The 23,015-nt window shown below is 38.0% G+C and overlaps 1 protein-coding gene and 1 non-coding gene across 2 annotated transcripts in view; both read right to left on the bottom strand.

Moving 5' to 3' along the window:
* Positions 1-462: 462 nt before the first annotated feature.
* vps52 (VPS52 subunit of GARP complex) overlaps positions 463-23,015 on the bottom strand; it is a 26,027-nt gene continuing 3,474 nt past the window's right edge. The window contains exons 4-20 of the mRNA XM_073844231.1: positions 20,687-20,762; positions 18,120-18,187; positions 17,810-17,985; positions 17,577-17,727; positions 17,390-17,490; positions 15,183-15,315; positions 14,789-14,846; positions 14,533-14,666; positions 11,595-11,750; positions 11,352-11,470; positions 7,861-7,984; positions 6,140-6,235; positions 5,956-6,063; positions 5,797-5,862; positions 5,605-5,716; positions 1,258-1,376; positions 463-1,172 (exon numbers count right to left, since the gene is read on the bottom strand). Coding sequence (XP_073700332.1) covers positions 1,026-1,172; positions 1,258-1,376; positions 5,605-5,716; positions 5,797-5,862; positions 5,956-6,063; positions 6,140-6,235; positions 7,861-7,984; positions 11,352-11,470; positions 11,595-11,750; positions 14,533-14,666; positions 14,789-14,846; positions 15,183-15,315; positions 17,390-17,490; positions 17,577-17,727; positions 17,810-17,985; positions 18,120-18,187; positions 20,687-20,762 — 1,944 coding nt within the window. The 3' untranslated portion in view covers positions 463-1,025. The remainder of the gene's footprint in view (positions 1,173-1,257; positions 1,377-5,604; positions 5,717-5,796; positions 5,863-5,955; positions 6,064-6,139; positions 6,236-7,860; positions 7,985-11,351; positions 11,471-11,594; positions 11,751-14,532; positions 14,667-14,788; positions 14,847-15,182; positions 15,316-17,389; positions 17,491-17,576; positions 17,728-17,809; positions 17,986-18,119; positions 18,188-20,686; positions 20,763-23,015) is intronic.
* On the bottom strand, positions 20,045-20,231 carry LOC141339439 (U2 spliceosomal RNA). Its single transcript, XR_012356029.1, has one exon. It is a non-coding gene; the product is annotated as a U2 spliceosomal RNA (small nuclear RNA).

Here is a 23,015-nt window from a genome sequence, read left to right on the forward strand (position 1 = left end):
CAGATTATTTAGCTTTTTCGAAACAAGAAAACAATCTTTACTCATCTAGAAAATCATATTTTATATTTAATATTTAGTGGTTAAGAAAGTACAACTGCATTCTGTCAAGTAATTTGTAAATTGTAAATATCTCCATGTGTGACATTTTTTACTGTTCAAATGTGCTTTTATATTGGAAATTTTATTGAAATTAAATTGTGTAATATTGCATGCACCATTATACAACAAGCTTGTGTGTGTGTTCACTTGATAAGTATGTAAACTGTCTGGAGCAGATGCAGAGTTGATCTTAAATGTCAGATGCAAAATAGCCTGAATGAAGCCATGATTTTAGGCCTCTGTATGTCTCATTTCTGCTCAGATACCAAGAGCTCTTTTAGGCCTTCAAACATGGTCTTTAGATAAATACTAGTAATAGTAATAATACATCTTTGACAAGATGATGGAAACATTTTCAGAGACTTTGAATTTAATATCTTTTATTTCAAGACATGGAATGTTTTTCTTTGTTATAACTTATACACAGCAACAGTGCACACATACTTTCAGAGACATCAGAAAAAGAAAAAAAAAACAGTTCATACATGAACACAAAAAAGCTGTGACTGAATTTACAGATTAAACAATGAAAGAAATCGTATTAAAGAAATAATTACAAACGCAGCTAATGAAAAAAAAAAGGCCTATAATCAGCAAACCTAAAAACAAAAGAATGAGATTAGTGCTCAAAATACTCAACACTTCAGCCTTTAGGAGTCCCATTCTAGCAAAATATCATACTTTCAGTATCTTGTAAAAACAAGCTGTTCTCACCTGATAAGGAAAACTGTTTAAGACTGTAAGGTAGGACAAGTGATACAGCCAAGTACAGACTTTCTGAAACCTGGCCTTCATTTTGACCTTGTTTTGCTTATCAGGAAATTGTATCTTGCTTTATGAACGCTGTGTACACTGATTCTCCGGTTCTCCCAAAGGATGATTTCTGCAGTGTAGCTACTACAAATGCTGACGAGTGCCAAGCAGGTTCAAAAGTTTGGTTTATGTTTCTTGACTTCCACCATCAGATGATGGAGGTTTATGAGCTCGGAGCGCACTGCCAGACTGCGGAAGGTGGGCTGGGAGAGGACCTTATGGAAACCATGATAGTACTGGATGAGCTGGGTCAATGCTCCCTAGAGAACACAAGCAGACAAGCATTCATCAGTTTGAGAGATTCGTGAATGACAGAAAGAACTTGATTATATCTGGAGGCTGTACCTGAATGATGCTGGTTCCGTTCTTGAAGTTGGTGAAGGAGCGCATGACATCCTGACTCAAGGCCTCCACAGACTGCTTCCACGTGCTGGAGAAACCCCGCACCAGCTGAGTGATACGAGCTGCAAACACACACAACACGCTCTCACATCACCCACACCTCTGTCTGCGCTTCTGGCTTCATCTTTCATGGAAACATTGTTTATAGGATTGAAAGTCTGGGGTCAGTACGGTTTTTTAAATTTATAAAAGATGTCTCTTTTGCTCACCAAGGCTGCATTTGATGCATTGCTCATTTGATCAAATCAAATACAGTAAAAACTCTAATACTGTGAAATATGATTACAATTTAAAATAAGTTTTTTTTTTCAGGATTTGTTTGATGAACAGATAAAACAGCATTTTAACTGAGACAGAATTTGGATTATTATTTGCATTATCACTATCATTTTTAATATTTTCTTTATCCTATCTCTTTGATTTTTTTTCTCCAAATGGCAACAACAAAAATCTTACTGATCCCAAACTTTTTAATGGAAGTATCATTCCTGACCATCCAACAATGAGAATCTCCATTAGGATGACAACATTAAACAGCATTTGAGCAGGAAAAAAACCCCTAAATAAATAAACAAAATACAATCATTCAAACTTGAAAACACCACAACTTTAACAAAAAGTCAAACAAATAAATAAAATATAGCAGCAAGCAGCAATTGCGGGGCCAAGCACACCAAAGGGAAAATGAGGAGCTAAGAGTATGAGTAAACAAAGCCATTTTAAGTCGATTTTAGTCAAAATGACAGAAAAATAGTGTAGTACTGCTAGTAATATGATTTAATGGCTTTTTAATGGCTTTTTGTGACCAACAGGTGGCGCTGTTATCAAATCGATGTGGTGTGTTTAGTGTGAGGTGACAAAGGCACACACGAAGTTTGGTGTCATTATGTCAAAGCTTTGCAGAGATAAAGCCTCAGAGTCATTTTGGCATCAAGCCTAAGATCTGTAGCAGCTCTTTACGAAAATGGTTTCATCTATCAATATTAAATCCATAACTTTGTGTCAGCACAGTCTGGAGATGATCTGACTCGATTTTGGTGAAAATTAGACCAACAGTCTAGGACGAGTTTGAAAAAGTAGGTTTTCAACATGAATCAAAATGTCGGACAGGAAGTTTGGCCAACTGTGGCATAATTGGTATCTATGTTGTCGGCATGACCCATTTTCATCAGAAGTTATTAGCATTTTTCAAAATTTTCCTATAACTTTTGACCACAAGGTGGCGATGCCACCAAACTTTTTGAGTACTGTTAGGTGCCAAAGACACATACCAAGTTTCGTAATGATATGTCAATGCGTTTGTAAAATATAGCATTTTATGACAAAATTCTACATGGCTGACACCAAAAATGGCTGACATGGGACAATTCCGAATCTAACAAGACCAGTTTCGAGATTTTTGGGAAATCATTGAGAAGTTCTAAGCAAAAAGAGCCATTTTTCATCTCCTGACCACTAGGTGGCACTGTGACGAAACACTGCAGGTAGCCTTAAGTCATGCTGGTTACAACACACACCAAATTTGGTCTCGATATGCCAAACCATGGCGGAGATATAGCTTCACTTCCATTTTTGTGAGCTTTTCATAGAATTCGTTGGTGCGTTATTCGAGAACGGCTTGACTTATCAACTTGAATTCCAAAACTTTTTGCCAGCATGGTCTGAAGATGATCTGAGCCAATTTTGGTAAAAATCAGACAAACCGTCTAGGACGAGTTCGAAAAAATTGTTTTCTCAAACAATGAAAAACAGAAAAAAGAGGTGGCGCTACAGAGTTTGAGTTAGAGACTCCAAATTGGCTTTGGTTAATGTTGAGACTGTCCTCTATCAGTGTGCCAAATTTCAACTTTACCACAAGCGGTTCTATGGGCTGCCATAAACTCAAGAGTGGACGAGGAAGAAGAAGAAGAATGCCAACGGATACAACAGGTGCCTCTGCACCTTCGGTGCTTGGCCCCTCATAAATAAATAACATTTTTAAGAGAAATTTTGTCCAAAAATGCACACTCCTGTCCTCATTTACTCACTCTCATGTCATTCTAAATGAACTTCTGTTAATCTCCAGAACACAAATGAATGGGCTACATAATCCTCTCTCATAATTTCTGTCCATCTACTGAACCAAAATCTTTAAAAAGTACATAAAAACTTGACAAACAGAAGCTCAACTGTGCATGCTTTTTTTCATTTTACTTTTTACTTTTTAAAGCTTGACAATATTGGTTATGTGGATTTTCAATGAATGGACAAAAAAAAGAGAAGGAATTAAGATATGACCCAAAAATGAGTGAAAGTTCATGAGTTTGGAATGATGAGTAAATAATGACAATGTTGGGGTGAAATAGCCCTTTAACCATGGGCGACATTAGGGGGGGGCAAGGGGGGGCAGTTGCCCCCCCCTGTGGTTAGTCATGGAATCCTCGACAGCCCCGCTGCAACTGCTTTAGCCAAGCTTAGGCTCGGTTGTACTTGGGAACTAGACGGTGCTATATAACCCTCAAACGAAAGCAAAGCAATTGAAGATCTGGCAAACTATCCAACGTGTTTTTGCAGCGTTGAGCAATGTAGCCAATCACAGACATATCTGTTGTTTCCGAACAATTAGAAACACTTGTCAGAATTCACTCACTGCTGAAAGCGCCTGATCGGTTTTTATTAAGTGCCGTTTTGTGCGCTCGTGAATCATCTTATGAGTGTAGACGCGATGTAAATACAATATTAATTGTGTAGTTTAGAGAGCTTTATTAATTATAACGGAATTTTGTGAGATCTCTATGAACTTTTAGTGATAATAAGGGGAGCGTGCTTTGCACTTTCCAGGCTATAATCCATTTAGAATTTGTATGAAACTTTCGTTTTTCGGCACATGCAAGCTGATATGTTTTGGGAGTGTCATTTGCATATTTACGCTGGGTTTATTCTCGAAATAACGGTGAAGCAATAGACGGGATAAAAATATATTTTCCCCTTCTCCCAAAACAACTTACTGTTTCAGCTATAAAATAGTTCAGTTTTGTATGTAATGGCAAAATGTTTATATTTAGTTTCGTTTTTTTATTTAGCTAATTTAGAAAAACGCTTGGAGCATTTTTTATTCGTTAAATATATATATATTTACCGAACAGCGCCCAGCGGAAGACTGATCATAGTCTGTTTGATCAGTTTGCCTTCTCAAATCATCACGACTTGCCTAAAATGAAATCTATAGATATAAAACAGTTCAAGTATAAAACAATGGTAGTTTAAACGTTACAGATAAATGTGCGCTGTATGCGCATAGTTTGTGCAGAAAGTGGAAGCTAAAGCTTGCAGGACATCGAGGCACCAGCGCGATCACTTGCATTTTTTTCATTGGAAGCAATTAAAAATTATCTGTCATTTTTGCTCACAAAGTACGAGTAATACATCGAAAAAAACGTTACAGCATTTTTATAAAATAAAGAAAACAATAATTATGTGCTTTCTGCCGTCTGGTTCTTGAACAGGAGTGCTTAACAAAATGAAGCGAAATGCATGCCTCACAGACATAATAAATACATTTATAGAAAGCTTTAAATTATTACTTAACGAAATAAAACAAATCAAAAGCACAAACTCTTTCATGTAATCCGTAAAGATGAATTTCTCTCTAAAGGCGCGTCCAAAATGGAGATTGGGAGTCAGGATCTTTGCGACACTGACTCAGAATACACAAATGAATTAATAAATAATTCATTTATGTCCTTACTCTTTCCTTGACACATTCATTGTTATTTATTTTTACCGGTGCTTGGGGCGAGTTTTAGCCTATTGTGTGCGCTTGAACGCGGATTCAGCTGCGCTAAAGCACACTAAACGGTGTCTGAGTCGGTCTCAAAAGTGAAAGCGAAAGTGAAGTTTCGTGTTGTTTCCACCAGCGCGGCATTTTTTTTTCTTCACCATAATTGATGGATGTCTAAATTATGAAAATAAGGAGAAGCCTAAAACAGGCCCGATGCCGGCCCGGGTCTGAACTATGACCTGAAAATTGGCCCGAAGCCGTAGCCCTGGGGTGTAAAAAAAAGTCAGGGCCCATCGGCCCGGGCTGAAGTGCAGCGCTTTAATTGACTGCTTTGATGTGCTGCAATACGTAGGGCACTGTTTTAATGCTTACATCTGATTTTTTTTTCTTGCCCCCCCTGACTCAAGAGTCAAATGTCGCCCATGCCTTTAACTATATATATATATATATATATATATATATATATATATATATATATATATATACATAAAATACGGGATAATCCTTAAACAAGAAAATAGAGCACTGACCTTCATCGTTTTTGAGTTTGTCAAGTTGCCCTTTCTCCATTAGTGCCTCGCTCTCCTTCACAAATGCAATCATTCCTCCAAACGGAGGTGAAAGAATCTCCTCTATAAACTCCTGTTAGACAGCAGACACAACGGTTACTCACATTACACACGAGCGCCAATGTGAGCTGTACTCAGGATCTCAGATCGTACCTGTGTTCTGGCCAACAGGAGCTGCTGAAAGCCCTCCACCTCTTTACTGTCATCAGCCGCTCTCTCCTTCAAACACACACAAACACACCATCATGATGCAGTCTGCTACAGATAACAGTGCTGGTAACGGTTTACGGCGTGTTTCGTGAGGAGCGTCACCATGAGCACGCTGAGCATCATGTCATAGTTGTTCATGAGAAAGATCAGCTGGTCTCGTCTAGAGGGAAACTCAGCCGCCATCTTCAGTACAAAGTTCTCCACCTCGATCTGAAATCACATCACGTCAGCTTTCAGTATGAGCCGCTGTACGCTCTACGCCACACAGAGGTGTTTCTGTTCTCACCTGCAGCTGTCCCAGAAGAGTATTGGTCCTCTCGTTGGGAAAGGTTTGGTTTATACTGACAATAGCGGAGGAGAATTCAGCATAGCGGCGTGTGATCTACACAAACACAAAGAAAAACAGACAATATTTTTGCTGTGAAGTGCAGTATGGAGTACCTCAAGGCTCAGTACTAGGGCCATTACTTTTTACACTTTACATGTTACCCTTGGGAGATATCATCAGGAAACATGGTGTTAGCTTTCACTGTTACGCTGATGATACACAGCTCTATATTTCTTCACGGCCCGGCGAAACATACCAATTTGAAAAACTAACAGAATGCACAGCTCATATAAAAACTGGATGACGAGTAACTAAATTCTGAAAAAACAGAGGTGTGAATTACTGGACCTAAAACCTCCACATGCAATAACCTAAAACACTAATACTCGATGGCTGCTTTGTCAATTCTTCGTCATCAGTCAGGAACATAGGTGTGCTATTCGATAGAAATCTTTCCTTCGAAAGCCACATTTCTAGCATTTGCAAAACAACATTTTTTCATCTCAAAAATTTATCTAAGCTACAACCTATGCTCTCGATGTTAAATGTAGAAGTGTTAATCCATGCGTTGTTCTGCACGCTTAATAAACCTACTCCAGCTGGTCCAAAATGCAGCAGCTAGAGTTCTTACTAGAACTAGAAAGTATGACCATATTAGCCCGGTTCTGTCAGCACTGCACTGGCTCCCTATAACACATCGTATAGATTTCAAAATCTTGCTAATTACTGGTAAAGCCCTCAAAGGTTCAGCTCCTCAGTACTTGAGCGAGCTTCTATCGCATTATAGTCCCTCACGTCCGCTGCGTTCTTAAAACTCTGGCTATTCGATAATACCTAGAATATCAAAATCAGCTGCGAACATTTATACTGTGCATGGACAGAACAGCACATGTATGTCTCCAAAAATGAAAGCTTTTCTTTCTAAACGAAGCATCATTTTTAGGAGGGAACTGTAGCGTACTCAATTAATACAGCAATGTAATACAGTAAAGTTTTTCCTCTTAAACTGAATACTTTTGAATTGAACATATATAGAACCGTTTTTCCGGTCATATTTTTTACATTGAAAGCAGCAGTCACAATATCAATAAAGTAAAAATTTAACAACAAAAACATAAACCAGGGTATCAATTTGATACGTGACAACTCTGAAAAGTTTAGCATGTTAATGGACATGACAATGTTAATGTATTTGGTCTTGGTGGAATAGATCTGCTACGCTGCTGCTGTTGGTTATTGCTGTAGTTGTAGATTATTGCTGCTGCTACTGCCAAAGCATATGGCGATACGGTGCTGTGAGTATTTAAGACATACTGCTGCTGTACAAATAGCATAAAATAACCCGTAGCAGATCTATACAGGTGGAGCTGGGGAAGGTGGAAGGTTTTTTAGAGGAACTCTGAAAGCGTGCTGCGAAATGCTCAAGTCAATGCTACCAGCCATTTAAATGTAAAGCTGCAAGCTCATTGGTTGTGTATGCAACATGAACCAATCAGCTTGTGTCAAGTCGTATAACTGTGATATCGTCAGTTATGTTAATCATCTAGAGTTTCATGGCTGAACTAGGTATTTCATTTCTGAAATCTTTCATTTCTGGCATCTCTGATATCTTTTTTCAGCTCTTGTACTGAAGGAGTAGATTAAGTGTAAAATGAGTGTGTTTGTGTCAGGATACACACATAGTGTGGTCTGGTGTCCAGAACACCCAGTTTCTGAGGATCAGTGTTTCGGATGCTCTGGATGTTCATCTCCAAAATCAGCTCAAATCTCGGCCACAGCAGTTCCAGCACAGCCTCCCAGTACCTGAACACACACACACAAACACAAGCCGTTCATGCAGACACATCAAACACACACACACACATTCCATCTGGTTCACCACTTTTTCAGCTTTCATCGCTGTTTAAAGTAGTGAGGAAATGGAAGCAGAGACAGACTTTTCTGCCATATTGTGACATTTAACAGAACCAGATTGTCAAAACAGAAAAAACTGTCGACTGGATTTTGAGAAGTGAGCAGAAATCTCATTGACTTCTCTTATGAATTTTATTTTGTTGTAAACACTGGATGTAGGTCACTGTAAAACTAAACATGTTGAATGCTAGTGCACAGGCTGTCAAAGCAAAGACAACCAACTGACATTTCCACCACCGACAATCGTAATAGTCAACCGAAATGTTTCTCATTAAAAGTAATGGGTTTCCCAGCAGCAGTGCAATAAAGATGCTAAAAGCCATGTTTTTGATGTCTGTTTAGTAAAAGAGTCTTAACGTGTTACAAATACAACACTGTAGCCTCTTGTCTCATGGCCAGAGTAATGGAGCGTCATGTTTTGTTTTGCTAATGTTGGAGGACTGGCTCTGATGGTATGCAAAGAAGAATTAAGAATTTTAATAGGCTTGTGAGTTGGCAATACACTCAGCAGAGTTCCCATTTTCAATGAGAAAATTCCATACTTTTCCAGACTCAAATTTCCAAACCTCTCAGTAGATTTTCAGAACATATTTACCATCAGTGTTGGAGGTAATCCATTACAAGTAATGCGAGTTACGTAATAATATTACTTTCCAAGTAACTAGTAAAGTAACGCATTACTTTTTCAAATAACTAACGCCAGTTACTTTTCTCCCCAGCTCTCCTGATTTGAGCGAAATCGTAAGTAAGATGCTACTTTAGTTCTAGAATAAATGTGAACATGCATTAATTCATCTCACTCACTAAAGAAACAGATTCAGTATTGCTCAAAATGAATAAAAACAGTGACATTCAATGCAAACCTGTAATAATTAAATATGTTAAATAATACAAATATCCTTTATGTATTTAATCCCATTTTATTAACCGATGTCTTTGCATCCATACTAACAAGCAAAAATGACTAACATTTGTTTTCCTTATTTTATTGCTGAAGAGTTGACATTTTTTCTTCTGCGGTCTACTGTACAGACATGAATTTTCTTTTCTCTAAGCCTGAGGTTTTTGGTGTGAAGAGGCTTTTACATTTGACAAAATTAGAACTTTTATATTAAAAACAAACAAGCAAGCCCTGCCCAGATTTACAAAGTAATGCAAAAGTAACATAACGCATTACTTTTCATAAAAAGTAACTAAGTGACATAATTAAGTTACTTTTATATGGAGTAACTCAATATTGTAATGCATTTCTTTCATAAGTAACTTTCCCCAACACTGTTTAACATAAGCATTACTTCCAGCTTTATATTTGGTATATAGTACAGTCATTTGTAAATATTTTTATTTTCACTGATTTTCTCAAAGTGACAACATACAAAGTCCCTAAAATAAAAAACTAAATACAAAATACAGATTTTTACATGCACACAAAAAACTTTTTTGTGCCCTCGAGAAACTACTCACATGTGCATGGGAATGTTTTGCATGCCTATTTCTAGATGTATATAACCTATTTCCTTTGTGCATTACTATGAATACAACAAGAGCATGTATGCACATGAATAAACAGAGATCTACTTGTCTTTTCTTATTGTAATACCTCTAATATCAAGGCCTAATGTCCAATACACAACCTCTGTGGCGGCACAGAAACCATGACACGAAATGGGCTAATGGCATACCAGTGTTTCCCCCCCAACGGCACCCCCCGCCCCCCTTGAACGTCAAGTTCATTTTATTTTCGATATAGCGCCAGATCACAATAGAAGTCATTTAAGGTTATCTTTCCTATAGAACAGGTCTATACATTGTTCTTTTATTAAACAAACTAAACTGCCTTATGTTATTTATCTTATTTACACGAAGGCATGTCATTTCTGTCTCTACATGGTCGCGCGTTTACAATGTCTCCTCCGCTAAAACACAGAAGGGATTGCGGACTCCGTTCATAAAAACGGAATCTACTATAGCGCTGAATGCCACCGAATCGTCGATTTTTGGATTAATAAATCAAAAGTTGGTCTGTCACTTAATTCAAATCGCGATATGGACTAGTGTTTGTGAAAACTGAAATGCAAAAAGACCGTTTTAATCTGAATCCTGCATGTTCCGTTTGCCTCTGTATGTATGAATGGTGGAGACGCGTTTTTTTACTACAGGCATACTGAAGCACACATGACGCTCCCGCTAATATTTGGCCTTTGCATCTCACATGAACAGATAAACTCAATCTCCAAAGCTGCTGTGAGTGTCACTTTTACCGTTTCATTTGAGAAAACTAGCATCATATCACACTGTACACACACAGAAACTTCACGGCAACCTGTCAAAATAAAAGTACAGTTTAACATGAAACAGAACAATATTAGTCTAGTATTACTTTTGTACAGTATAATGTAGGTGTTTATATATTCCTATTTAAATAATTGACATAAAACAATATATATGATAAAAAAAATAAATATGACAACAAGATTAACCACTTAATTGTAGAAAAAAATACTACAATTATTATTTAAACGTTTTAAACTGAATATAATTTTTCTTCCATGTATTGATTTTAACAGTAAACCTCTGTTTGTTTGCCAAAAATCAAAAAGGGTTTATTTTTCATTGGATTAAAAATAAATAAATGTGTATGCTTTCATTTGATTATCAGAAAAATAGAAAAAGAATTTCTAAAAAAAAAAAAAAAGAGAGAGAGCCCTATTGTTCAAAATGTTAAAATAGTTTGGACTTATTTTTTCACTGAAATAAATGTTTTCGTTATTACACAAAGTAGGAAAAAAGTAACGTTGGCTACCGGCACCCCCCCTTTTACATATATATATATATTTATTTATTTATTTATTTATTTTCGCTAAGAATGCTAAGAAATATTGGGAGAAGAAAGCCAAAACGCATAATCAAAAAGTTCAAATAAAGTTTAAATAAAGGTTAAAAAAAAATAAAAAGAAACAGTCTAATAGGCACGGCACAAAAATATAGCGAAACAGTGCCTTCAGTGACCAGAAACTTGGATTTTGATTTCCAGGTCCATGCCTTCCTGTCTGATCCGTACTGTCCTATCCTATCCAATTAAGGAATGAAAATGCCAAAAATATATACCTTAAAAATAAATAGATAATACACATATGCATGGATGAATTGTTTAATAAGATCAAGATCATGGTGAATTTTCAACAGGTGAAAATATGGTTAAAAACTGGTCAGATTGTGTTTGATTCTGTGTGTTTGTGATGACAGAGGGACTGACTTGTCAAGTGCGGGGATGTTCCTCTTGACTGTAATGGCTCTGAAGCGCAGAATGATGTGAATGCAGAGAAACACCGCAATGCTGTCATAACAGTCTGACAAGTACGTGGACAGATTCTTCTGCAGACAGAGCGAAGACACAACACAAGAATGGAGCAATGTCAAATAAAATACTACTAATAATGTCATTTTTGTTATTATACTGCATTACTGAAACACTGGAAATGTGAAACTATCACTGTACCAGGAACATGCTGAGTGTTTTTCCCATAATGCTGTTGAACAAATCCAATGCAGAATTTCCAGCCACCATGAAGAAGTCCGACAAGAAGAGGAACTCTCGACAGCCGTTGTCCAGCAGAGCGTAGTGCTGACTGCGGAAGAGCGTCTCATACGGGTACTGACCGACACAGAGAGACGCACATCATAAACTACACTGCTATGCTAATAAACCTTTATGGAAACCGTTTTAGACAATTTATGGAAAACGTATTCTATAATGTCAGTGCCTCCAGGATTACACCATCGCAGAATTTAATGCAAAATCAAGAAGAGCTTGCATTTTTGTTTTATTTCCACATTTTGTTTGCAGTCAATTCCACTGTAAAGTGAGCAGAGGTGGAGATATACTGTAAAAACATGTCGAATGTACAGAATATAATCAGTGTTAAGATGACATACTGCATTCACTCAGTGTGCTATTGTGTCTAACACAACTCTTTCGGTAAAGTACGGAGTAATTATTACTGTTACCATTCTGATTATCTGCGTTGCCATGTGCATGAGGGATTTATGCACACAAGTATTTACAAATTAACTATTTACAGCTAAGCACATCTTGATTATTGGGTAATGGGTTTGCATTGCAAAATACTGCTGCAAATGGTCATTCTGGTGGGACTGGTCATTAGCGTGTTACTATGATGTTCTGCTGTCTAAATACACCTCCACTCAAAAGGTCAGGATCAGTAATTTTTCATTTGTAATGCTTTTAAAAGGAGAATTTTCTGCTCATCAAGGCCGTGTTTATTTCATTAAAAATACAGAAACAAACTGGTAATATTGAGAAATGTTAATGCAATTTAAAATAGTGGTTTTTAATATACTTTAAAGGTCCCATATTGTACACATTTCTGGAGGTTTATTTTAGTTGTTGATGTCCTTAAGAATATATATTTGCGATATAAGTGCAGAAATCCATCTTAATGTATTTTTACAGCTCCTCGTTTAGAAGCTCTGTCAAGAACAGGTCGATTTTGGCCCGTCTAATTAATATTCATGAGCCTCTCTTCTGATTGGCCTGTTGTTTTCTGAGTGACGCACAGCCAGGCCAACCACAGGTAACTAGGGTCACGCATGCTGTAGCCGAGCCTGATGTGGCTTGCTGATACTCAACAGGATGTTTCAGAATGATAATCAATGTTTTTTCTTTTTCAAACACCGAATGCAGTAAGCTACGTAACTGTTGCTTTAGTAAAGCCCCTTTCACACTGCACGCTGATTCTGGAAAATTACGGGAACGAGCGCTGTGTGAACAAAAGCCAGAACCAAATGCCATAAAGGCAGTGTTGTAGTGATGATGCACGTTACCCTGCGACTCTTCACGACGAAAACATACGTGCAAAGTGGAATGAAGCAGCGATCAGAGAGCTCCTCACTATCAGCGCTGAAGCACAGATTGTTCATCAGGTTAGTGAAACATATGCGTCGCATTACATCTCACATCCAAACGTCACATGTCTTTATGGGTTGTGTGTAAAGCACGCACAGATTCCAGAAAATCACTGTGTGAATGAACCAAATCAAACAATTCCGGAACAAATCGTGGGACACATTATTCGTGTATTTACCGGAATGGCTGTGTGAAAGAGGCTGAAGTTGATGTGCCTGTGGTCTCTTATATTAATGTTGTTCGGAAGCCTGTGCAATGATGTAGTTTCCTGACATCTATTGACTGTACAGGTTTCATGACTTGTTTCCCTGTTGTTGCTCAGCAATGGCACGGACGCGATGTTGTCTGGGGGTTTGACAAAAGGAGGGTGGGATGATGGTTGGTGCTCAGGGTGGTGACTGAAGGCGGTGACTGAGTAGATCGGACGTCACATCGTTACGGAAGTCACAGCGGCTCGTGAAAAAGCTCAGCTACTTTAAGCAGGCTGTGTGCAGTTTACTGTGGATTGACTGTTTTGAAACTCATATGGTAGTTACATAGCCCCTAGACCTCAGTTATCATGAAAAAAGCCAGGAAATTTTGATTTTGACAATATGGGACCTTTTAAATATAATTTATTCCTGTGATGCGCAGCTGAATTTTCAGCATCATTACTCCAGTCTTCAGTGTCACATGATCCTTCAGAAATCATTCTAATATGCTGATTTATTATCAGTGTTGGAAACAGTTGAGCTGCTTAATATTTGTTTCGGAACCTGTGATACTTTTTCCAGGTTTCTTTAATAAATAAAACACTAAAAAGCACTTATATAAAATAGAACATTTTTGTAACAATAAAGACCTCATTCAAAATGAATACTTTTGTTCAGTAAGGATGTGTTAAATTGATTTAAAAAAAAAAAAAAAAAGAGTACAGATTTATATTGTTAGAAAAGATTTCTATTTTGAATAAACACTGTTCTTTTTACCTTTTATTCATCAAAGAATCCTGAAAAAAGTATCACAGGTTATTATTAATATTAAGCAGCACAACAATCAGTTTATTAGAATGATATCTGAAGGATCATGTGACACTGAAGACTGGAGTAATGTCTGATGAAAAATCAACTTTGCATCACAGATATAAATTATATTTTGAGGAATAATACAATAAAAACTGTTACTTTGAATAGCAATAATATTTCTTTTTTTTTTTTTTTTTTTGTATTTTGATCAAATAAATGGAACTTTGATGAGCGTAAGAGACTTTTTAAAAAAAACATTAAAAATCTTACTCATCCCAAACTTTAGAGCGGCAGCGTATGTCTTGATGTACGTCTATGGGATGTTTTGTTGTTTGTTTTCCCAGTGAAAAAAAAACATCTGATAATTATGAAATGTAACAGCACACCACAATCTGAAATGTTATTAATGCAGCTGCACAGACAGTGCTAGACGAGTTTGCCAACGTTAAATTAAGGTTAGGGTTAGGGATGTTCATGGAGTGTGAAGCAGACGCTCAGTGTCTCACCCTGGAGTCTCCTCTCTGAGCGGCGTGTGGGATCAGTATAGGCCCCTCCAGCTCTGCAGGACTCAACACCGCCCCCCTCTGGCCAACAGTAAAGATAGTGTTCCTACTCTTGAAAGAAGGCTTGGAGAAAAAACCTGCGTAGCAGTTAAAGAAATCAACCACATTATAACACAGGCACAGGCATATTTATCTTGAAGTACAATTACTGGTGTGCTGATTCTACATGATTGCGGTCAGACGCTGGTCTGAAGGATATCTTTCTTGGCTGTGTCCTCCACTCCCATCAGATCATCCTTATCTGCAACGTCTTCATACTAACAAAAAGAGAGAATGCGTTCTATTATATATACAGACAGTTTTATAATTATTCACCTGACTGGTTTTGCTTGATTTGACAACTCTAAACCTCTGAAACTAGTTAAAAGTGCAGTTTGTTTAACTAGCTTAATGCAACAGGCCACAGATGTGTTTTGCATTAAAGCCTATTCTGGCCAAGAACTGCACAGTTGAGTCACTGTTTGAGCAGCATGTAATATGGCCAGCCACACTGGTTTAACATGAGGTTTAGAGGTCAATAATATACTATATGTCTCAACCAATCAAAGCTCATCCAGTCAGTGTGAAGCGCAGCACATGTCTCTGTCTGTCACCTGGACTTTCAGCAGTCTGCCGCTGTATGACTTGAAGTAACTGAAGTAGATTTTGCTCATGGTGTCCACATACTCGTCCCGGATCTCCTTAGCGACCGTCCTCTCATTGGCTAACAGGAACTGATAGAAAAACCTGCAGATGATTGATAATCAGAACCACACTTTCACTCAACAGAAATCAGGGTCAGGAGTTAAAAGCGGAGATAATAATATTTTAAATGCTGTACAATTACTGTTTTCAGTAGATATTGTTCTTATTAGTTATGGTGTCGACTGTAGGTCAGTCTCAGGAAATAGCTAGACTTTTGAATTCATTTATTTGTAGGGATGCACCGAATGTTCTGCAACCGAAAGTATTCGGCCGAAAATAGTGAAAAGGCAGAATAAAAGATCGCGAACAATGAGGTGACGTGATCAAATAGAGGCGAGCACTAATGCAGCAAACATGTGGTCAGTGTGGAAGCGTTAAAACTGTTCGATAAAGACTCAAAACTCATTCCCAGCAGCGACAGCGAGAGACTGTTTAGAAGCGCATCGCATGTCTTCATGAGAAGAGAAAGGTTACTGTATGATGACTGAAATCATCCATTAGTCAATCAACTCCAGAACGTTCTGTTGTCTAATACACCAGACACCAATTGTGTTTATTCTGACAGCAGCTCCTTAGCCAGGGTTCAAAGACCAAAGATGACAGTCATTCACAAATCTGCTGCTGCCAGCAAAAACTAGGACTGAGCTCTTCTTGCGGGTTTACCACTAAATAAAAGCCAACATTCAGAAATGTTAGTGTTGGCATTTTACTGCTGTTCTGTAAATAAAATTAACCAGAAAGACAAAAATAATGCTAGCAATCATTCCAACAGCTCTATTAATACATTTATTCTAACATTGTCCTTTGCTCAGCAAGGCTGCATTTATTTGTCCATTAAAAACACATGCCTGATTCAAGAAGGGGCTCTTAAAATGGCCAAAGAATATTATTTGACTAACTTATCAATTTTAAGTTGACTTGTGGTTTGTTGGTAGGATATAATGTCTACTAGAGTGTTCAAAATGTTCAGTGTTATAGGAGTAGTTCACTTTCGGAACAAAAATGTACAGATAATGTACTCACCCCCTTGTCATCTAAGATGTTTCTTTCTTCAGTCGTAAGGAAATGGTGTTTTTTGAGGAAAACATTTCAGGATTTCTCTCCATATAGTGGACTTCTATGGTGCCCCTGAGTTTGAACTTCCAAAATGCAGCTTCAAAGGACTCTAAATGATTCCAGCCGAGGAAGAAGGGTCTTATCTAGCGAAACGATGGGTTATTTTCTAAAAAAAATTACAATTTCTATACTTTTTAACCTCAAATGCTCGTCTTGTCTAGCTCTGTGTGTACTCTGTGTAGAGATAAAAAAATATATATATAAATTGTAAATGTTTTTAGAAAATAACTTATTGTTTGGCTAGATAAGACCCTTCTTCCTCAGCGGGGATTGTTTAGAGTCCTTTGACGCTGCATTTCTGAAGTTCAAACTCGTGGGCCCCATTAAAGTCCACTATATGGAGAGAAATCCTCAAATGTTTTCCTCCAAAAACATAATTTCTTAAGACTGAAGAAAGAAAGACATGAACATTTTGGATGACAAGGGGGTGAGTACATTATCTGTACATTTTTGTTCTGAAAGTGAACTCCTCCTTTAAGTAAATATTTTTAAATTGTTGTTTTTATTTTTTTGAAAAGCGAGACAAAATTGTAAAAAGCACATTTTGGATATTTAATTTATGCAATGGTGAAAAAAACTGGCAAAATACATGAGGGAAAAAACAAAAAAAACGTGTTCAGTAATCACTGTTTAATTGTGTTCGGTTTCATCCAAGAATTTTCATTTCGGTGCATTCCTATTTTTTTTGTAATTTACAGGTCAGGACCAGGCATGAACACTGATGGACCACCGTCATGCATGACCCAAAACCTTCAGACCAGCGGTCAATGAATATTACGACAATAAACCCATGATCTTTCTCTTTCAAGATATGTTTGTGGCAACCTTTACATTCAGGATATTTTGGAGTTTACTCTTAAAGGGTTGGAGGAAAATACATTCTATGTCAGGAGCAGCTTGTTTTAAACTGTCACAGAATAACAGGGTCGAAAGAAAGTGCAGAGACAACTGCTGTGAGAAATATTTTGCTGCTAATGATGATTATAGTGGAAGTGTGTACCTGTACTTGAGTAAGGTGTTCTGAGGGATCTGGTAGTTGGTCATGGGCTTTCTGAAGGAGTAGATCTTCTGCAGGATGAACTCCCGGATCTTGGAGACGGCCTGCGGACAGGAAACTACATGACAATGATCTGCTCTGTGAAGAACGGTAGGATGGTTAGACGAGCCGATCTGCCGTTTGCTCTCACTTTGAGTTTGAGGCGATCTACGATGTCCTGGATGTCGGAGCAGGCCAGGGTTTCTCTGAAGCTGAGCTCTTTGGCGTAGTTGATCTTGCTGTTGAGCTCGTGAAGTTGCTCCAAAAACTCCTGCTCCGTTACAGGACTGTCCAGAATCACACTGCAACACAGACACAGTTCTTCAGGCCGTCATTCAGAAGGTGAACAGCTGCCGTGTTGAGGCGCTCTGTGCGTGTTCTTACGAGATCATGGTGCTGGGAACCACCAGTTCGTCCACTAGCTGGCTGAGCTGACTGCGGACGGCCTGTCTGTTCTTCAGCCTCATGTTCATGCTGACCGACTGCTGCTGCAGCGTCTGGATCTCACTGCTGATGGACGACAGGTCGCTCTGAAAGCCGCTCAACATGCCCTCCATACGCTGCACACAGACCACCATTTGCACACACATCACTGTAGTTTAGCTTTAGATCACTTGAACTGGAAGGAGGGTTATTTTCTGGTAACAGGTGGTGAGTGATGTCTCTGTCAGTGTGAAATGCTGAAAGCACTCACCTCCAGGATGGAGTCGCAGGCGGTGATCTGGTTGTGTAGAGAGGCAATATTCTGACTCTCTTTGATATCTGCACCAGCGCTACGGTTAAGGGTCTCTATAAACATACATGACAAGTTTCAAACTGGATGAAAACGTTTGACAAGACAAACGTTATGTTGGCTTGAAAAAGCCTGATCAGAAAGTGTGAAAAAGTTTGACAAATATTTAAAAAGTTTTAGAAACTGTATGAAAAATTAAGTTTAAAGTAGTTTTAAAGTTTAAAGCTTGAATTTTTTGAAGGAAATACAGTCTGTCAGATGGATGGATGGATAAATAACATGTTTTAGCATGTCGCTAGCATGTCTCTACCTTATTTAGCATGTTGATTAACATGTCAATAAGATGTTGCTAGCATGATTAGCATTTTTTAACAATTTTGTTTCTAAAACATTTTGTTTCTAACATGTTTGTAACATGATTAACATGTCAATAGCATGTTGCTAACATGTTGTTACCATCATTAACATGTTGCTAGCATATTTCTAACATGATTAACATGTTGCTAGCATGTTTCTAGCATGATTAACATGTCAATAGCATATTTCTAGCATGATTAGCATGTTACTAGCATGTAGCTAGTATAATTAGAATGTCGCTAGCATGATGTTAACATTACTAACATTATTATCAAAGTTACTAACATGGCTACCATGTTGTTAACATGTTTCTAAAAGGATTAATATGTTGTTAATGTGTTACTAACCTAATTAACATGTTGTTAAGATGTTTCTATCATGATTAGCATGTTTCTAGCATGATTAACAAGTTATTAGCATGTTTTTACCATGATTAGTATGTTGTTAGCATGTTTCTAACATGATTAACATGTTGTTAGCATGTTTGTAGCATGTTAACGTCAATAACATGTTAATAGCATTTTGTTAACACCATTAACATGTTGCTGGCATGTTTCTAGCATGATTAACAAGGCACTAGTGTGTTTTTAACATGATTAGAATGTTGTTAGCATGTACTAGCCTGATTAGCATGTCGTTGGCCTGTTTCTAGCATGATTAGCCTGTTACTAGCATGATGTTAGCATTAGTAGCCTGTTGTTAACATGATTAGCATGTCACTAACATGCTTCTAGCTGTTAGGCTTGTATAGACAGCAGCTGGAGTCAGATCAGTCTGAAGATCTGGGCTGAGTTTGTAGAGCTTAGGAGGAGACAGAGTTGATCATTTTAGTCTCAGAAGAAGAAGAATAACTGTAAGTTTGCTTTTTAGTAAGTTATCTTTCTCAAGACAATTTAATAATGAGCCTTGATTATAGACCAATTCAGTGTTTGCCAACAGTGATGACGTTTTTTGCGTGTGAAGCCTATCTGGTTGCAGAAAATTATGTTTTTCAAAAAACAGTCTATAGAACAGAATAAAAGAATTTAAAAAGGTAAGTTATTTTTCAAAACTCTGACTTTATTCTCGCAATTCCGAGATTAAATCTCGCAATTCCGATAAGAAAAACCAACTCATCATTCTCTCTTTTCCCTCAGCTTTGGCTTTTTTCTCCCGAGAATTGACAAACTCACTATTGTTAAGTTAAATGGAGTAATAAAGTCTGAACTATGAGATATGAACATGCATTTGCAAGAAAAAAGTCAGAATTGTGAGATCAAATAAATGAAAGTTATGTCAAATGTCAATAGTAACAGGTTTCAATATTATGTCATGCTGTATAGGGCTAATACGATGCATCCCCTATGAACAGCATATGTCAATATTATGCAGACCTATTGGTTTTTTTTTTGGTTTTTTTTTTCAAATTTAATATGCAGTACCCGGGTAGGGGGTCTGAAGGATTACAAATTTAAGATTCTGTTAATGATTTTTTGTTCCTACATTGTATTTAGCATTTATGGTAAAAATGAGGACATCAGATTATTCTCAAATTATTCTCTCAAGCAAAGTTAGTAGCAAGTGGTTCCTGCCAGTTCCTGTTCTCCTGCAGTTCCTGAACACCTGGCAGGTTTCCCAAGTTAAGTGTGAATTCTAATATTTATATATATAATATATAATTAATATTAAACTGATAAGAACAGATACTACACTTGATCCAAAAGGCAGAGAAGCGATCTATGCAGACCTATTGTTTAAATCAAACGTATGCTTTAAAAGTAGAGTAATCACAGACGTTTTCATCCATGGTCTGTTTGTATAAACGTCTGCATTTAACTTCAAATGGCATCTTTGACAGCAGCATTCTATAAAAATGATTTGCATTCTGATTCTGGCATCTAAAGGCACAAAAATTGTTTTTTTTTTCTCTTATTTCATGGATTTTACCCATCTTCCTCCACTCGTTGCCAGTGTTTTTCTGCCACCATTATGTGCGCACAGCTGCAAGTGACGTCTACTACGAATTGATCTATTGAAACAAACCACGCTTTATGTGGAGTATCAGTCAAACACAGAAGGAGAAAAACATTATATGCAGAATCATGATGGGTGAATCTCATGAAGTAGTCGAGTGGTTATTGTTTGCATGTTTTTGTGCGTCATAAATCCACTGAAGGTAGCAGTAAGGATACAGTCCTTGATTGATGCTTGTTCGATGCGCTGCAGCTCTGTCTCCACCTGTTTGGAGTACTGCCGCAGATCCACACCCTGATCACACACGAGAAACATCTTCATCATCATCATCATCATCCTCACACACACTGCTAATCCTATCATTATGGCTACATATACACCTTATTCAGCCAGCCGCCATTTTGAATCGAAAACGAGGCTGTGAGGGATAGCAGTCCAGCAGCGCCCACTGTGGCGCGTTGTTGCGTTCCGGGATGTAGATCGTATATCCGTAAAATAATACGTCATTTCACATTTTTCCACAGGACAAAGAACTCCAGAAAACGTGGATTGTTCGACAGGACATATAACCTAACTTTCAGGTAACAATATTGCATTTATTTAAGAAAATGACTGTGGAAAGACTGATAATTTCTAATGTGAGCATGTTTATCTTCCTTTAAACGCTTATACAGAGTTTTTCAAATGATGTTATATAGATTAAAATGCTTAATGGCTTGTGTTAAGAGTCTGCAGCTAGGTCATAAGCGTCTTCCCGACCTTTATTATGAAATTACGATAAACATGACGTTTTCCTTGTCTAAAGCAAAACAGAAACAAAAAATAATGTTCTGAATATCATTTTGCGATTTTAAAAGGGGTTGACCTCAAACACTACATGGCAAACTAATAAATAAATGTTATCTTTTGATCGCTTTGCATAAAAATAAACTTTCTACCCACTGTTTTTTGTATGACTTAACATGTTGTCTGAAAGAGGCTTACGATCTAACTGCAGGCTCTTAACACAAACTATTAAGCATGTTAATTTTTAAAACGTCATTTAAAAATAATATCTTTTTCATTTACGATCGCAAGGTTTTCTTTTCGTGAGGTCTTTGAGTTCAGGTAAACACAGACGGAGCTGAACCCTCCTTAAGCGTCCTAATTCCAGTCAGTGTTTTTGAAAAACAATCCTGAGTAAAACGTTGAGCACACTCTTGTGTTCTTTGTAATCTATACAAAATGTAGATATTTAGTTTAGTTGTTGTAGTAAAACATAACATTTTAGCTCTGCGTAAACTTTTAAAGGAAGATAAACATGCTCACATTATAAATTAGCAATTAGCCAACCGGCTAGTTTCCACAGTCATTTTCTTAAATAAATACAATGTTGTTACCTGAAAGTTAGGTCCTATGTCCCGTCGAACTTTAATAATACACATTTTCTGAAGTTCTTTGTCCTGTGGAAATTAGTGAAATTATATTTTCTCTTTATTTTTATGACTAAACAATCTACGTCCCGGTACGCAACAATATGTCACAGTGGGCGCTGCTGGACTGCTATCCCTCACAGCCTCGTTTTCGATTCAAAATGGCGGCGGGCTGAATAAGGCGTATGCCTTACCCTAAATTCTACACTTAAACCTACCCCTCACACAAAACTAGTCATTTTACATTATTAAAATCTAATTCTGCAGATTTAGAAGCTGTACTGGTAGAAAGTACTGGTATTACTATACTTGTGGGGACATTTGGTCCTCGTAATGTAGTGAATACCAGCACACACACACACACACACACACACACACACAGACACAGACACAGACACAGACACAGACACACACACACAGACACAGACACAGACACAGACAGACACACGCACATGCACACGCACACGCACACAGACACAGACACAGACACAGACACAGACACGCACACGCACACGCACACGCACACGCACACAGACACAGACACAGACACAGACACAGACACACACACACAGACACAGACACAGACACAGACACAGACACAGACACAGACACACACACACAGACACAGACACAGACACAGACAGACACACGCACATGCACACGCACACGCACACAGACACAGACACAGACACAGACACGCACACGCACACGCACACGCACACGCACACAGACACAGACACAGACACAGACACAGACACAGACACAGACAGACACACGCACACGCACACGCACACGCACACGCACACAGACACAGACACAGACACAGACACAGACACACACACACACACAGACACAGACACAGACAGACACACGCACACGCACACGCACACGCACACAGACACAGACACACACAGACACAGACACGCACACGCACACGCACACGCACACAGACACAGACACAGACACAGACACAGACAGACACACGCACACGCACACGCACACAGACACAGACACAGACACAGACACAGACACAGACACAGACACAGACAGACACAGACAGACACACGCACACGCACACGCACACAGACACAGACACAGACACAGACACACACAGACACAGACAGACACACGCACA

The sequence above is a fragment of the Garra rufa genome, chromosome 7 (genome assembly GCF_049309525.1).
Source record: "Garra rufa chromosome 7, GarRuf1.0, whole genome shotgun sequence".
Lineage (NCBI taxonomy): Eukaryota > Metazoa > Chordata > Actinopteri > Cypriniformes > Cyprinidae > Garra > Garra rufa.